Source organism: Ursus americanus, chromosome 23, assembly GCF_024610735.1.
Source record: "Ursus americanus isolate L20-20 chromosome 23, mUrsAme1.1.p, whole genome shotgun sequence".
NCBI classification, from domain to species: Eukaryota; Metazoa; Chordata; class Mammalia; order Carnivora; family Ursidae; genus Ursus; species Ursus americanus.
The window spans coordinates 42,940,276-42,957,802 of NC_142149.1; the positions used below are offsets into that span (position 1 = coordinate 42,940,276).

The window sequence follows — 17,527 nt, forward strand, 5'->3', positions numbered from 1 at the left end:
TAAAGCACTGTACAAATACAAGATACCGTTAGTAGCTTGGGTTTAAATTTTTAAAACAACAGTCGGATGATGAATAGCTTCCAGACTGAAAGCGCATGTGTTATCAGAGCAGCAGTAAATCTTTCCCCATACAGGGCAAGTCCGCGATGCTGACAAAGCTGGCTCATTGTTCACAAACTGGCATGAGTCATAATGCAAGACATTATTGACTGCTTCTTATCTATGTCAGGAGTAAACTTTGAAGGGATGAATTCTTTGAAACTGCTTAAAAGCTTGCAAAGATGGCTCAAGTGTAGGTTTCTTTCTTCTTTTTTTCCCCCCTTTACAGCCAAAGAAGCCGAAAGCCCCAGACAATCCATTTCATGGCATTGTTTCCAAGTGTTTCGAGCCTCATCTCTACGTGTATATTGAGTCCCAGGACAAGTGAGTGATGAACATTTTGCTGTTTTCTACTGTGTCTCTCCCTCCTCTGGTCATGGTTGGGCCTCGCAAGGGCACAACTCCTTCCAAAGGCTGAAGGAGGGACTTAGCAGGCCTCCTGTTACCCTCCCTGGAAACCTTCTAAGGGTTTTTTTATATCGTATGAATGTTATTCATTGTATCCGTAAATCTTAGAAGCCTGAGTTTAACTCTAATAAGGTCCCAAATGAATCCCAACAACCCTTTCCCATGTGGGCATTGAGCTCTTATATAGCTAGACAGGCTTGACCATGTCAGGCACTGAAAAACGGAGAAAGATAGCTGAATCTCTAATATACATATTTTCAAGTATAATTTGTTCAGGTTTTCATTTTGAAATCATTTAGACTTCCAAAAAGTTACAAAAAATTCTCATAGATCCTTCTCCCCCCTTAGAATGCTACCATTTTATACATAATCACAATTATCAAAATCAGGAGGGTAACATTATGCCATGAATGTCCACTTTCTGGCCCAAGATCCCACCATGCCTTTGGTTGTCAGGTCTCTTTGGTCTCCCTTTACCTTGAATACGTCCTCAGTCTTTTGTTTGTCTCTCATGACCTTGACACTTCACAGAATATCGACAAGTTATTTTCTACAGTGCCCTCTGTTTCAGTTTGTCTGATGTTTGCTCTTGATTCAATCCAGATTATGCATTGTGGGCAAGTATGCCATACAGATGATGTCGTGTCCCTCTGGGTACGTCATATCAGGAGGCACATCATATGGGTGTGTCCCATCACTGGTGATGGTAACTTTGCTCACTTGCTTAAGGTAGTGCTTGCTAGCTTTCTCTGCTGTGAAGCTACCATTTTTCTCTTTGTAATTAATAAGTATCTCATGGGGGGATACTTTGGGACTAGTGAATATCCTGTTTCTCCTCACACTTTGCCCACTCATTTTGACATCCCTTGATGATTTCTGCCTGAAGCAGTTATTACTGTAGTGTTTGCCAAGTGTTGGTTTTCTGTTTCTATCATTTCTCCTCTATTCTTTAATTGGAGTTCTTCTGTAAGGAAGCACTTCCCCCTCTCCCCCATGTGTGTGTGTGTATTTATGTCAGTATGGACTGGTGGATTCTTACTTTATTTTATGGATTATTATCCATTTAATATATGTACTTTTTACAAACTCAGGAGTTCCTGAAAATTTTCAGTCAGAGGAATATCTTCAAGTTCCAATGTCCGTTATTCATGCAAAGGAGGAAGACCCCTCCTCATCCTGAATGTCTGTCCACAGCCAGAGGAACTGTTAAGGCCCTTCCACACTGGAAGGCAGATTTTGGAAAGGTCAGGTTTCTGGAGACAGGCTGGCCCCGGCTCTGAGACAAGGCCCCGTAGCCAGAAGAACACACTTGGGAGGACCAGACAGTGGCTCACGCAGGGAATGCAATAGCGGCTGTGAGAAAGTTCTCAAAGGGAGTTCTCTGGGAAAGCACTTAGGCGCTGAAATTTAGTCCTTTTTTAAAATTTTTTTTTTAAAGATTTTATTTATTTATTTGACAGAGAGAGACAGCCTGTGAGAAAGGGAACACAAGCAGGGGGAGTGGGAGAGGAAGAAGCAGGCTCCCAGCAGTGGAGCTTGATGTGGGGCTCGATCCCAGAACGCTGGGATCACGCCCTGAGCCAAAGGCAGACGCTTAACAACTGAGCCACCCAGGCGCCCCTAAATTTTTTTTTAATGCTTCTGTTGTGGGTTAGCAAATTCTTGTTTCTGAATATGTTTCAGATGTAACCCACAAGATTAAGAGACTATTTCAAGTGGAATCACTACATGGAGCGTTATTTTTATTCACCTATTTGATTTTGTAGATAGTGTCTACTCTTTTTGTTCCCAATTATAAGATGTTTCATATTTTTTTAAGATTTTATTTATTTATTTGTCAGAGAGCAAGCACAAACAGGGGGAGTGGCAGGCAGACAGAGAAACAGCAAGGAGCCCAATGTGGAATTCGATCCCAGGACCCTGAGATCATCACCTGAGCCAAGGGCAGACACTTAACCGACTGAGCCACCCAGGCGTCCCAAGAAAAGTAGAAAATGAACTTTGTAGGAGAGCTTCTCTGTTAACAAAAACAACCTCTTGCCTGCCGTCCTCCCCAAAAAAGAGTTGTTCAGTTTTGCCTTATGAAGCCAGTTTGCCTCCTCCTGTCTATCCAGACGTTGGGCTTATGTCGGAAGGCACACAGCAAGGCAGTAATTACTTATTGCCATTTGCACCTTTGGAACACCCTGTCTTCTGTGTTAAAAAGTTCTTTCTCTGGGGGCGCCTGGGTAGCTCAGTCATTAAGCGTCTGCCTTCGGCTCAGGGCGTGATCCCGGAGTCCTGGGATCGAGCCCCACATCAGGCTCCTCTGCTGGGAGCCTGCTTCTTCCTCTCCCACTCCCCCTGCTCGTGTTCCCTCTCTCGCTGGCTGTCTCTCTCTCTCTCTCTCTGTCAAATAAATAAAGAAAGAAATAAAATTTTTTTTAAAAAGTTCTTTCTCTGGGTTAATAAGCATCTGCCTTCAGCTCAGTCGGTTAAGTGTCTACCTTCAGCTTGGGTCATGATGTCTGGGTCCTGGGATCTAGCCCCGAGTCAGGCTTCCTGCTCAGCGGGGAGTCTGTTTCTCACTCTCTCCCCCTCCCCATCACCAGTTCTCTCTCTCTCTCTCTCTTTCAAATAAATAAATAAAATCTTTAAGGAAAAAAAGTTCTTAGGAAGTTAATAAGACACCTGGAGGGGCAGGTAAAAGATCCGTTATTTACCTATGAGATTTTTGGACAAAACCTCTTCTTCCCTCATCAACCCAAATTCTTATTTTTAGAAAGGTTTAAAAGCTGTTGGATCCAGAGCTTAAAGTGCATATCTGAGATAACCACATACTTTCCCCAAACCTACCTGGTCTAGAGAGTCGTTCTTCTGAATTATCATAATTCCGGTATCTACTCTTTTCACATGGCCTTGATTCATATAAAGTGTACTCATTGTTCATGATACTTCGGGCAGAGAGCCAGACCTCCCTTCCTTAGGGACTCTCCATTTCTCTATGAAAAATGAAGTGCTGGCCACTCATCTTGCCGTTTGGCCTCACTAGGATGTTTCCACAGCACTGGGGAAGTAGCAGAAGCTGCTCGTAGGAGAATTGCGTAGGTTGTGCTGTTGTCGCTCCAGAAGAAGCAGAAAGGCTTGAAGTAGAAAACAGAGTTCAAGACATCCATGTCCTCATCTTTTAAAGCAGAGAATCAGACAAAATAATGCCTAAAGCGGTGGCTATTAACCTTTTTTTGAGTCACGGATCCCTTTGAAAGCCCGATAAAACCGTAGATTCTCTTGCCAAAAAAAAATTCACATAAACCCACCCACTATCTTGAGTGCAATTTTAAGGGGTTGTACAAAGCCCGTCCTCCCTTTTGTCCAAGAATCCTAAGGGAAGAAGCTCAGGTGGGGACTGATTTTGTACATATTACATTCTTGTAGCTCTGACTCAAAAATCTGCAAGGGAGGAAAATCTTAGACCATTCACAAGCTCCCAGATGACAGAGACCCAACATAGTGTAGTGGAAAGAGCGTGGGCCTGGATGCCAGACAGACCTGGATTTGAGTCAGAGCTCTGCACTCGCTAGCCTGGGACCTCAAGCATGGTACTTAACCTCTCGGAGTTGGTTTTGTCCTCTCTCCAGTGCAGTTAGTAATGTTCCCCTCACAGGATTAGTGGTGAGGATGAGATGAGAGGACGTGTTGGCACTTGGCACGAGTGGTCAGGAGCTGTGCCTGCCCTGCCCACCCTGTGCTCTTCGTCCCAGACTCGTCAGCGCTTAGGGGGCCTGATCAGTATTGCCAGCTTTCTGTTGGGCCTGGCATAGGGGTCCGCCCTCTCGTCTCCCCAGCCTCCCACCTGCCCAGGGAAAGTTCTGGCAGCACCTGCGCCAGCCAAAAGCCAAACAGCAGTGCTGGAGGACTGCAGAGCCGGTCCCTAGGGAGGAGGAAGGAAGTAGGGCTATCCCCAGAGCCATCTCCTTAGCAGATTGGGCTGAGCCGTCCTTGCGTGCTCTAAGTGGCTTTCTCAATTTTTGTTTATGTTCAAGAAGGAAGTTCATACAATTTTTACTCTTGGGAATATAGTAATTTTCTCTGACTGACTCTTGGAGAAGAGATTTCTCTACATAGACACTTTCTTCAAATTGTAGGCAAGAGTGCCCCGTTACTCCTCAAGACTTCAGTGCGTGTTTCCTATAAATAAGCACACAGTCTACCTAACCACAGTACACCTATCAACACCAGGAAGTTAACTTGATCCACGAGTACCATTGAACTCGTAGACTCCATTCCATTTCGCCGGTGGTCCCCATCATGTCTTTTCTAGATCCAGGATCCGTGCCAGGACCCCAGGGTCCATTTACTTGTCACGTCTCTTTGGTCTCTTCAAGACAGAAAAACAACTCATTCTTTCTTTATCTTTCATGACCTTGAAATTTTTGAAGAGTACAGGCCAGTTCATTTGTGGAATGTCCGTCCGTCTGGGTTTGACTAATGTTTCCTCATGATTTATGATTTATGCAGAAGCGGTGCCGGGTTCTTCTCAGTAATTCACATCAGGAGGCGCATACTGTCGGCTTGCCCTGCAGCTCGTCGTGTTCCTTTGTATTACTTGCTTTAGATGGAGTCTGCCAGGCTTCTCTCTTTATTAATAAGTAATTAATAATAATAACTGTCAGGAGAAACGTTGAAACCATATAAATACTCTTTTTCTCATCTCTCACCTCCTGCTGATACTTGCCCGAATCATTTATTACTGAGATAGTTGCCAAATGATGATTTTTCTAATACCATCATTTCTTCTGTGTTTATTAGTTCGCATTATAGTTTAAGAAAAAGCTTTCTCATCCCCACTTATTATGTCAGCACGTACTCGTGGATTCCTGTTTTATTCAGTGGATTATAGCCGTTACTACCTTTTTGTAAGTTTATGTTGGAATAAATTTAAACCTACACGAAACTTTCAGAAATAGCACAGATTTCCCATATTCCCTTCTCCCAAGTTCTCCTGATGTCAGTGTCCTACATAACCGCAGCACAGTTACCACACCAGCAAGTTAACATTGGTACAGTTCTAGTTACTAAACCCAGACCTTATTTGGATTTCCCACTGGTTTTTCCACTGATGTCCTTTTCCTCTTTCAGGATCCATCATTATTTTATTGCTCAAATCGTCCCCGATTTGGCCACTGGAACGCCTCAGGCTGGTTTTTCATGCTTTTTGCATGCGCCTATCATTTCTGGGGCCGTTGTTTTCTGGCCCAACAAAACATACCAGGCTCATCTGGTACTTCCCTACGCCAGCCCAAGTCACCCATTTTTCCAGGCTCTCTGGTTTCTTTGGCGGGGAATCATATTTAGAAACTAAGTTCTGGGCATCAGGTATGTTCATTACTGCTTGTGTGTCATGCGTCTGGGTCCTCGCGGCTGAGAGAGCTAAGGACTGTATGTGTGTATATACATAGATGTATGAACACAGACGTCTGTACCTATTTTTATACCAACGTATATATTAAAACCTTTGAGTTTATGCTGATAACTAATTCCGATCCAACACCGCGGGGTTTATTTTCGCTTCCCGCTTTGCTCGTCTCTAACCACATTCTGCAGCAGTGAGAAACTTGGCTCCCCACATCTTCCATGGATTTCCTTATTTGCTCCATTTACCTGTGTGTAGTCCATCTCCCAGTTGTGCTCAAGCCACACCTTGGCTCCCCAACCCCACTGGCCCCAACCCAAGGGCAGGGGCGGAGGGGTGCAAAGTAGCTTGAGTACCCTTGAATTAACAAGCCCGGTAAGATCCTAGGGATCCTGACCTGTGTTGCCCATGCTCAGCTCCTTGCCAGCTTTGTCTGACTGCCATCTTCCTTTCCCTGTGCCATTCTGGTTAGAATATTGTTGCTAGGGATGCCGACTGCAAATCCCCCAGAAGAAATTCCTTGGTCGTTCCTCTACCATCCACACCCGTGACACGTTCCTTTAAGTGGAGAGAAAGTGAACACGGCCGCAAGCGCGATGCCATCTCTCTGTATAGCGCCTCAGTGTTGTAAAAGCAAAGCGTGGCACGGTGGACAGAGCTGGGCATTGGAGTCAGACGTCCACATTTTCAGATTCCAGCTCCGACAAATTCTGTGACCTAGGGCAAGCGATATTATTTTGCTCAGTTTCATCCTTTACAAGATGGCGGTAAGAATGCCTTCTCTTCAGGGCTGTTGTGAGGAGATCGTGTTTCTAATGGCGCCGGTACGGTGCCTAGTGTACAGGCTTGTGGCCAGGTGGGAGGTTGTGTACGGCGTGACGGTAGGAAGCTACCAGCGGTTTGCTGTGGGAAGACAGAAGACTGGGTAAGTCAGACTGAAAGTCAGACTTGCCCAACTGCTGACTTCTCCCTTAGCCACGTCCCCTCCTCCGTACAGCCCCCCTTCCACACACCGTATTCTGGGCTCGCTTCTGACTCCAGGCCTGTATTCCCTCACCTGAGTCTGCTGCGAAATTTTCTCTCGTTTCCTTCGTCTGAAACAAATTGTTCATATTGTCTGTACTGCCAAATTAGCATTTTGTTGCTGTCTTGAAATCTAAATATCATGAGCATGAGGGTCCTATCTCCCCAGATAGACCAAAGCTTCTGATGGGTCAATGCTGTGTCTTAACGCCCATACCCAGCAGCACTTGATCAGCACTTGACCCTTTATAAACTCTTACTTGATTGTAATTGCTTTCTGGTGTAAAAAACACCTCCTTATGACTCCAGTCAGCAGGTCAATAGGACACACACTCCTTTCTCTAGTAGTCTTACAAAAAGGTCTCGCCAGAACTCAGGCTAGTGTTTGGTGCCTGGAAGGAAGGACAACTTTTGTTGTTTTTTTTTTAATTGAACTCATTTATATCTTATATGTATGGCACACAGAGCCTTGCACGTACAAATTGATTGGATTGGACCATCTGTGCTGTGACATGTCAATCACTCGTTTTCCGGTGTTTCATATGGCATAGAAGCATGCAGATGTAAACAGCGTGGTAAGGGAGGGAAGCTTAGTCTGAGGGGTTTGTATCTCATGTGCGCAGAGAACAGTGTCAGAAGCAACCTGGGAGACAGCCTGCAAAGTATGGAAGATCTTCAGAGGTTTTTTTTAAGTGGAAATTTTCTTTATGTTCTATGAGCATGATTAATTTATAATCTTATTGATCGAGCTGGCTATGAAATACGAGGCAGGGAAGTAAGTATCCTGACTTCAGCTTCTAGGGGAATTGGATGAGTGGTTAAAGTAAAAACACTTCAGAGCTCTGGCCCCTGTTTTTGTTGGGACTAGAGGTTTGGCAATTAGAATCTCTCCTAAGAAGACTCAGATGGAACGGTTTGCTTTCCTGTTACATGTTCTCCACTGCACCAGCCCTTGCCCCATCTCCACCTACCCACCCTTCCGTTCCCATCCTTCGGGAACAAAGCATGAGGGCTGATGAGCTGTGTATGTCTTGGGCACAGACATAACTGGAAGGTTAGCTTCACACATATGTGTGAGGGGTGGGCCTGGGAAGAGCAGAAGTAACAAACCTTATCCCTACTCTCAAGGAGCTTGTGATAACATACATGAATCAGAGAAGATTTTACTGTGGAGCAAGCACCTTTCACCTTCTGTACCAACTTCAGCTTATCAGTGACTGGCTAGAATGCTGTCTCAAGAAGGATTCTGAAATTACACCAAAGATCAGTGAAAAAGAGAGCCATTATTGATAGCATCGCCTGCTGCGAGCCCAGGATGGGAGAAGGCCGTCCTGTTTCTTGAACATTTGACATCCTTACACTGGATAGTGAAGTGTTAAAAAATAATAATCATAAACTGTGAGTGTGTTGCAGATGACAGAAGTTGAAATTGAGACAGAGGGTTGGCGTGAGTAAGAACTGTCTGGGCCGAGCCCACGCGTGAGTTGGGGGGTGGCAGAGGAGCACCTTGGCCGGGGAAGGCATCCAGGCATCACAGGCGAAGGCCCAGAGTCAGAGACAGAGATGGGGCAGGGGCAGTTAAGGTGAGTCTGGCTGGAGTGGAGGGTCCCTGTGCAGGAGCAACGAGAGATTAAGTGGCCAGGTGGGGCAGGCAGAGGTGGTGAGGAACGGGGGTGGTGACCCTGCAGCTTTCCAAGGTTAACCAACAAGTTCCTTCCCTGCTCGCTGACCATCACCACAGGGACCTAGTCTAGGACTGAAGTTCTTTGAGGGCAGAGTGGCTACATCTGGATATAATCAACTTTCAGTAAGAAAAGCTCTTGAGTAAAATGTCAATTTTCTCCTATTCCTGCTAATTGGTGCTGTGTGTGGTTCTTGTCTTGTTTTTCCTGTTATATAAATACATTCTGAAAGCACAGCTGGATTCCTGTAGCCTTAGACAGTAACCTAAAAAGATGGAAAATGTCAAGGGGTGGGGACTCTTCCCATTCTTCCCTCCCATACAGCTCAACTGTGCAGGAAACAATGAGTAGAGCCCTGCTGGACCCAAGCTGTGATGACTCAGTATGACTGAGGCACACTCAGTGAGGTTTGAGAGGGTAATGGGGGGACTGCTACCACCATCATCACCATCGTGACCTGCTGCAAGCCCGGAGCTGCCACACCCTCCCTTCTCCCAAGATTTTTTATACCTTTGATTCTGGAAGCATTAAGGAAAAAAATGCATTAAAGGAGAAAGAAAGCATTAGAATACTTCTTTACTGTTCATCTCTGCTTAGGCATCTGTCCCGTGGGCACATTTAAGTTAATGATATCAAAATATTTGCTGACATCATAACCTTTTTGTGTTTTCGGAGATAGGAAGGGGCACATTTAAGTTAATGATATCAAAATATTTGCTGACATCATAACCTTTTTGTGTTTTCGGAGATAGGAAGGTAGAGTGGTTAAAAGCATGAGGTTTGAGCCAGGCTGTTTGGTTTTGAATCCTGGCTCCCCTACTCCATTGCTCTGACCGTGGACAAGGTCCTTAACTTTTCTGCACCTTGCTTTTGAAAATGAGGGCAGGAATACTACATACTTCGTAAGGTTACTGTAAAGATTGAGTGAAGGTCAGTGAAAGGACACTTCTAAAGTGCTGACATAGTACGTGCCTGGTACGTTGTAAGTGTTAAGAAAATGATCACTATTGTTATTTAGGGTTTTCATTTGTGGAGAGAAGAGATGGTACTAATATGGTATTAGGATCAGTGCAGGCACTTAAATGACAGCCTCTAGACTCAGCTGTGCCACTGAATTGTGTAACAAACTTTCTAGACCTTAATTTTTTCATCTCTTAGAGAGTCCAGTAATACCTTATCTCCCTCACAGAGGCTTTGGGTTCGATGGGATCATGAAACGCCTTGAAAAGCAGAGAGCAGCACACAAATAAACACCAAATACTCTTGCTGCTGTTATTGTTGGAGTGCTGGTGGCAGTTAATGAAGATATGGATAAAAGTGGTCCAGTTTCAAATGTGAAAAGCATTAGGAATGATTTATTTATGGGGGCGCCTGGGTGGCACAGCGGTTAGGCGTCTGCCTTCGGCTCAGGGCGTGATCCCGGCGTTATGGGATCGAGCCCCATATCAGGCTCCTCTGCTATGAGCCTGCTTCTTCCTCTCCCACTCCCCCTGCTTGTGTTCCCTCTCTCGCTAGCTGTCTCTATCTCTGTCAAATAAATAAATAAAATCTTTAAAAAAAAAAAAAAAGGAATGATTTACTTATGGCAGGCAAGCACATTTGCTTTACCTTTCTTGAAATAACATTGTAGGTTTTCTTCCTCCTAGAAACCTTGGAGAACTGATCGATCGGTTTGTGGCCGATTTCAAAGCCCAGGGGCCACCTAAACCCAACACTGACGAAGGAGGTGCTGTGCTCCCCAGTTGTGCTGACCTCTTTGTCTACTACAAGAAGTGCATGGTGCAATGCTCCCAGCTCAGTACTGGGGAGCCAATGATCGCCCTGACCACCATTTTCCAGAAGTACCTTCGAGAATATGCCTGGAAAATCCTCTCTGGCAACCTACCCAAGTGAGTGCTATTCTTCCTGATCTGAGTGGTGACAAAAGATTCTGAATATACCTAAATATGGGAATCTAAGGAAATCTCTGAAATTGTTTACCGAACTGCTAAGAGTCTCAAGGAGGGAAACACTCGTACTGAGTTCCCAAGGGTCTGAGACTATTTCCTTTCTAATGGGATGCCACAGCTGATCAAGACCGTTAGAGGAGATGCCCACACTGGCTGCCAGCACAGGTCAGATCTTAACCACAGTGGACTCCAGGGAGTCAGTTCCATTATGTATGTATTTAATTTGTATAGATTCAAAAATAGGTTTTTGGCCAAAAAAACAAGTTAAGGCGGTGGTAGCAATAACTTCTAAACAGCACGGGCAGTTTCATTCAGTGAGTTTGCCCTGGGATGGTGAGCACATGGGAGGTGGGAATGTTTTTCCCTCAATCTGATTACGTTCCAGAGTCTCTGTTTGTGTCTTGGTGTGTGTGTCTTGTTGAATAGAGTCTAATATTTAAAGATGTGGTAGGATTGGGGATAGGGGGTTACATAGCACAGCCCCTAATTATAGTGACTTCACTGTATTCTGGGACATTAGAATATTGCTGTAGTGCTTATTAATTAAAATAAATGGCTGTTCGACTAGAGTTTAAAGATTTTTGGTTCTGGGGCACCTGGGTGGTTCAGTCAGTTAAGCGTCTGACTCTTGATCTCACCTCAGGATTTGATCTCAGGGTTGTGAGTTCAAGCCCTACACTGAGCTCTACGTTGGGTGTGGAGCCAAAGATTTTTGGTTCTACAGCAATTTCGATTATGATAGAATATGATCTGAAGTAATGCTTTGAGGGGCGCCTGGGTAGCGCAGTCGTTAAAGCGTCTGCCTTCGACTCAGGGCGTGATCCCGGCGTTCCGGGATCGAGTCCCACATTGGGCTCCTCTGGGAGCCTGCTTCTTCCTCTCCCACTCCCCTGCTGTGTTCCCTCTTTCGCTGGCTGTCTCTCTGTCACATAAATAAATAAAATCTTAATAAATAAATAATGCTTTGGGGGCGCCTGGGTGGCTCCGTTGTTAAGCGTCTGCCTTCGTCTCAGGGCATGATCCCAGGTCCCTGGGATCGAGCCCCGCATCGGGTTCCCTGCTCCGAGGGGAGCCTGCTTTTTCCTCTCCCACTCCCCCTGCTTGTGTTCCCTCTCTCGCTGGCTGTCTCTCTCTCTGTGTCAAATAAATAAATAAAATCTTTTTTAAAAATTAAAATAAAATAATGCTTTGGAATTTATTGTTTATAAATCATCCCCATGGCTAAATTCAATAATTCTGGAAGTAGTTGCGGTTGTTTTCACTAAAATGTGTCATATATGGGAGTTTTACATTATTTGGAGGAGAGAAAATAAAATTTTTATGCTCTAACCAGAGATTTGAAGTAACAAATATATTTCATCAATGAGAATTTCTTTGACTATAATAAAAACATTTTAAAAAATTTTAATAACTTTTATTCTGATCATCAAAATAATGTTTATTATAGTTTAGAAAGCACAGAAAATCAGAAAGACAAAAGTAAAAGTCAGCTATAATCTCACCACCCAGAGAAAACAAATTTAACTTTTTAGTATATGTTTTTCTGTTCTTTATTTATATATATAATGTGTATGATTTTGTGCTTTTGTTTGTTTAACAGTATTGGGAATATACTGCCTGTAGTTTTGTACCCTGCTCGTTTCACTTAACATCCTGCCAGCATTTTCCCCAGGTATCACAGCAGGAAACAAATGGTGTACTCAGCTAGGGTATTGTTACCAAAGCAACTATTCACAGAAATAGAAATAACTATTCACGTGAAAGAAACCAACAGAGGATTCTGAAGCATCCAGATACTAGGGGGTAATTGTTACTACTTTAAAGCTCACTGAGGGGCACCTGGGTGGCTCAGTTGGTTAAGCAGCTGCCTTGGGCTTGGGTCATGATCCCAGGGTCCTGGGATTGCGTCCCCCAATGGGCTCTCTGCTCAGTGGGGAGCCTGCTTCTCCCTCTCCTTCTGTCCCTTCCCCCCCCCCCACACTTGTGCTCTCTCTCAAATAAATAAATAAAATCTTTAAAAATAAAATAAAACTCACTTGAGAGCTGGGACTGTGGACGAAAGATTGCCACAGAAAATGGAGCGCCACAGTCACCGCCAACACCACACGGAAGCAGAGGTGGCGGTTAGGACTCAGACATCTCTCTCCTCTACCTCTCCAACTTCTTGTCACATCTCCCGTTGATTGAACCCACTGGAGGCCAGAGGGCCAGGGAGCGAGAGCGATAAGTCTGTAGAGGTCAGTCTCCTGAGCCAGAGAGAAGGGAAGAGAAGAATGACGAATGGATCTGGGAGGCCAACAGAGAACATTCGGCACTCGTGAGAGTACATAGTCCTCAAAACACTTTTCGTGATGTCACGATAATCCAACATGCAGGAGAACCTCACTGAACTTCTCAAGTTCTTCTTGATCGTTCTCTTAATTGATCATTTAGGTTAGGGTCACTTTTTTTTTTTTAAAGATTTTATTTATTTATTCGACAGAGATAGAGACAGCCAGCGGGAGAGGGAACACAAGCAGGGGGAGTGGGAGAGGAAGAAGCAGGCTTTTAGTGGAGGAGCCTGATGTGGGGCTCGATCCCAGAACGCCGGGATCACGCCCTGAGCCGAAGGCAGATGCGTAACCGCTGTGCCACCCAGGCGCCCCAGGTTCACGGTTTTAGTATTTTAAATAACAGAAAAGCATCCTTGAACAGGAGTAGAACTACTGGGTCAAGTAACGTGAACATGTTTTTAAGCTGAGCTACTCCCCCAGGAGGGCCGTACGACCCCGTGGTCCTGACACATAGTGCAGGAGTGTCGGCATCCGCACGCCCTTGTTAAGTGCTGGAAATGAAGATCGTTTCAAATCTTTGATTACCAGTAAGACTGGGCAGCTTTAGGATTATTTTTTTAATATTTTTATTTTTCAGGTAAATTTCATAAAGAAGAATTCTGTCTTCTTTTAAAAAAGTTAGACTCGAGAGTGGCAGTATGGGGTAGCCCGGTGATGGGTGTTAAGGAGGGCATGTGTTGTAATGAGCACTGGGTGTTATATGCAAACAATGGGTGATGGAACACTACATCAAAAACTAACGAAGTACTGTCTGGGGACTAATATAACACAACTAAAAAAAATTTGGACTCACACAGTTGAAATAGCAGGAGGTTTTATAACTAGTTTTACATTTTGTGAACACACAATTAGATCAGTAGGAAGGGGTGAGGCGTTCGGGGCTTTGAGCAGGAACCATGTCTTAACATTCACCTTGGTACCCCTCCACAAGCACAGTGTACAAATTCCCGTGCAGAATTTTCTTGACTGAAACAGGGAACAGGCTTTCGTGCTACAGGTGATCCTGAGCGAGCCCTCCAGAGCAGGAGATTCTAAGCTAAGCAGAGAGGCCACTCAGCAGCCTTCTCTGTGAGTACCCGAGTCGTCATAGTTACTGTGACTGATTACTCGCTCACTGTTGGAGTTGTTTCTTCCTACTCCTGATGGGCAGAGAACTTAAACAGATGATAGTCAAGGTAAGGTCAGTAGGAAAAGGCTCATTGTATGTGGGTTTGTTTGGGCCACGTCCAGCCTTTCCTTCCCCCTTTTCTTTGTCTTAAGATGTGCAGTTACCAGTTCAGGAAGCAAAGGAGAAGCCCCAGCCTAACCAGTTCCTGTTCCTTTTCCTCAGAACCACGAGCAGCAGTGGAGGGCTGACCATCAGCAGCCTCCTCAAGGAAAAGGAAGGCTCGGAGGTAGCCAAGTTCACTCTAGAGGAGCTCTGCCTCGTCTGCAGCATCCTGAGCACAGCAGAGTACTGTCTGGCCACCACCCAGCAGGTGAGCTGTCCACCGCCTCCTTTTCCTGAGCCATCTGGGCCTCTTGACTCAGTAGGTAGGACTGTGGGCCGTCACAAGCCACGTACACCTGTGGGCAGACCAGTTGGTCGTAGAGGAAAACTTGCTGTCCAGCCAGAAGACGGTGCAGGCAGCCATCTTACAGAAGAGCCTTGTTAAAAGGAGACTGGAAAAGAAAGGATGACTGATCTCCTCCCCAGAGTTGTTTCAGCTACTCAGAGGGCATGCCCTCTTGAAAGTAGGTCAGTAGCACTGTCTCCCATGTAAGAAAGGCAGTGACAAGCTGAACGATGCTAGGACCCAGCCTTTGGTGGCGATGAGTCACAGCCAGTGATTCCATTCTCAGAAGCATTACTAGTCTAAGCAAAATCCTTTGGGCTTTTACACGTCCCCTGAAATGTACATAGCATTCTCAGTCTGCCTAAACAAACAACCATTGTTTGGATGCTGACGTTCAGGAACTGTGAAGCAGGAAAGGGTGATGCCTCTCCTGGAGCTCCCCATTAGCAGAAGGAAGACCCAGAAGAATTTTCCATTTAGCCTTCAACGTGGGATTAGAAGTTCCTTTTCACATTTGGTCTGGAATTCACCTAAGGCCAAGAGAAGGAAAATAATTGGAGAAGGTTGTGCTCTTCCCCCCTTTTTGGGTTTATTATTTACACATGTCTGGATCGTTGGAAGGTAGTCATAAATTATGGTTCAGACAGTACAGCTTGGAGTGCCTGTGAGCCAGAGCAGAATACAAGAGGCCAAAATAAGAAGTGTTCCCCCCAAAACTTCACAGTTGAGTTTAAGCCAGCCAGAGGCAATAGCATGCTCTGTGTGGGGACGTGGTCACACTGAGTCACACAGGGAATGATCTGTAAAGGTTTGGCCTTGGAGCCAGAGACAGCAATCCCTTTAGCCCCAAGAGCTCCCAGGGCAGGACAGAAATATCGGTGAGGACCTCCAAGGCGGAGAGGTCCAGAGTTCGGTGATGAAGAAACACTGTCTATTTAACTGTTTTTTTGCATGTGTGCAGAAAAGGACGACACACACACACACACACACACATATATATATAATAGAGTATTTTAAAAATAAAATTAAAAGTAAATCAAGTAAATAAATAAATAATTTTTAAATTAAAAATAAAAGTTAAATAACCATGGAACCAAAGGGGGGAAAAACATAAAGATAATGATTCTTAATCCCATCACCATCACATAATCATATTAGCAATTTGGAGTATTTTCTTTCCGTCCTTTTTCATGAACAAGTTTTGTATGCTATAATCTTAACTTAATTCAGCCTCATATCCCTTTGTTGTTTTTATTAACTTCACAGCACTAGCATTTCTCCTGTTGTTATAATATCTTTATTGCCAACATTGTTAATAATTATATATTTCATTAAGGGATAATACCATAAATTACTTCACAGTATCCCTCATAATTGTTTATGCTATTTCTGGTTTTTGCTTCTAAAGTAATCCTACAAAGAACATCTAATATGTTTTGCATTATTTTTCTAGAACAGATTCTTAAAAGTTCTAGAACTACTAGTAGATCAAAGACCATTTTGATGACTCATGATAGATATAGCCAATTTTTCTGTTACTTAGTGAAGATTTTTTTTTTAAGATTTTATTTATTTGTCAGAGAGACACAGAGAGAGCAAGAGAGCGAGAGCACAAGCAGGGAGAGCGGTAGGCAGAGGGAGAAGCAGGCTCCCTGCTGAAGAAGGAGGCCGATGCAGGACTCGATCCCAGGACCGTGGGATCATGACCTGAGCCAAAGGCACATGCTTAACCGACTGAGCCACCCAGGTGTCCCTAGTGAAGATTATTTTTACTGATTATAAAAGTCAGTACATTCTTAGCACCTATATTGTGATCTCTAAATACCATTTTCCCCTAAAAGAAACCAGAGATTCCTGGAGAATGAGTAATTCCAGGTCTGGGACAGGAAATGGGCAAGATGAGCCTGGAGCATCACGTCATGCAAAAAGCAAGAAAAATATCAAAGACAGTGACAGTCATTTCAGAAGGATTCAGGAGCCATAATGGGCTTATTGTACAAAAGGATGTGTCCAAGTCCTAACTCCCAATACCTGTAAATGTGACCCTATTCAGAAATAGGGTCTTTGAAGCTATAATTAAGTTAGGATCTTAAGAAGAGATTATCTTGGGGCGCCTGGGTGGCACAGCGGTTAAGCGCCTGTCTTCGGCTCAGGGCGTGATCCCGGCGTTATGGGATTGAGGCCCACATCAGGCTCCTCCGCTATGAGCCTGCTTCTTCCTCTCCCACTCCCCCTGCTTGTGTTCCCTCTCTTGCTGGCTGTCTCTATCTCTGTCGAATAAATAAACAAAATCTTTAAAAAAAAAAAAAAGAAGAGATTATCTTGCATTTAGGGTGAACCCTAAATCCAATGCCTGGCATCCTTAGAGAGGAAAGAGAGATCTAACAGACACAGGGAAGATAGAGGCAGAGATTGGAGTGATGTGTCTGTAAGCCAAGGAACACCAAAGATTGCCAGCAACCAGAAGGTAGAAGAGAGGCATGGAATAGCTTCTCCCTCAAAACTTCCAGAAGGAACCAACCCTGCCAGCTCCTTGATTTTGGACTTCTGGCCTCTGGAACTGTGCGAGAATACATTCTTTGTTTTGAGCCGCCATGTTTGTAGTAATTTGTTAGGGCAGCCGAAGAAACTAATAAAGGGGCCAACCTGAATAAGCTCTGCTGGTCAGAGGTGGGATGTGTAAACATCAGTGAGAAGTTCACTACAATGCCTTGAAAACATCAAATATGTTTAAATCCATGTGATTATGAGTTCTCTTTTTTTAGTGCACTTATCATCTTCAAAGATAATAAGGAACCACTGGTATGAATTGAATACTGGTAAATAAAGGGAAAGTTCTTACCCTTTCCTGTTGAACTTATACCTCAGGATAACGAAATCATTAACAATGGGAAATCTCTTTTTTTTTTTTAAGATTTTATTTATTTGAGAGAGAGCATAAACAGGGCAGAAGGAGAGGGACAAGCAGACTCCCCACTGAGCAGGGAGCCCAGCGTGGGGCTCAATCCCTGGACCCGCAGATCATGACCTGAGCCGAAGGCAGACACTTAACCGACTGAGCCACCCAGGGGCCCCAGGAAATATG

The 17,527-nt window shown here is 44.5% G+C and overlaps 1 protein-coding gene across 3 annotated transcripts in view; it reads left to right on the forward strand.

The window, feature by feature from the left end:
* VPS53 (VPS53 subunit of GARP complex) overlaps positions 1-17,527 on the forward strand; it is a 136,304-nt gene that overhangs the window by 76,663 nt on the left and 42,114 nt on the right. For all 3 annotated transcript variants that reach the window (XM_045773639.2, XM_087854667.1, XM_045773641.2), the window contains 3 exons: positions 329-423; positions 10,251-10,493; positions 14,217-14,364. In XM_045773639.2, the coding sequence (XP_045629595.1) occupies positions 329-423; positions 10,251-10,493; positions 14,217-14,364 (486 nt within the window). The remainder of the gene's footprint in view (positions 1-328; positions 424-10,250; positions 10,494-14,216; positions 14,365-17,527) is intronic.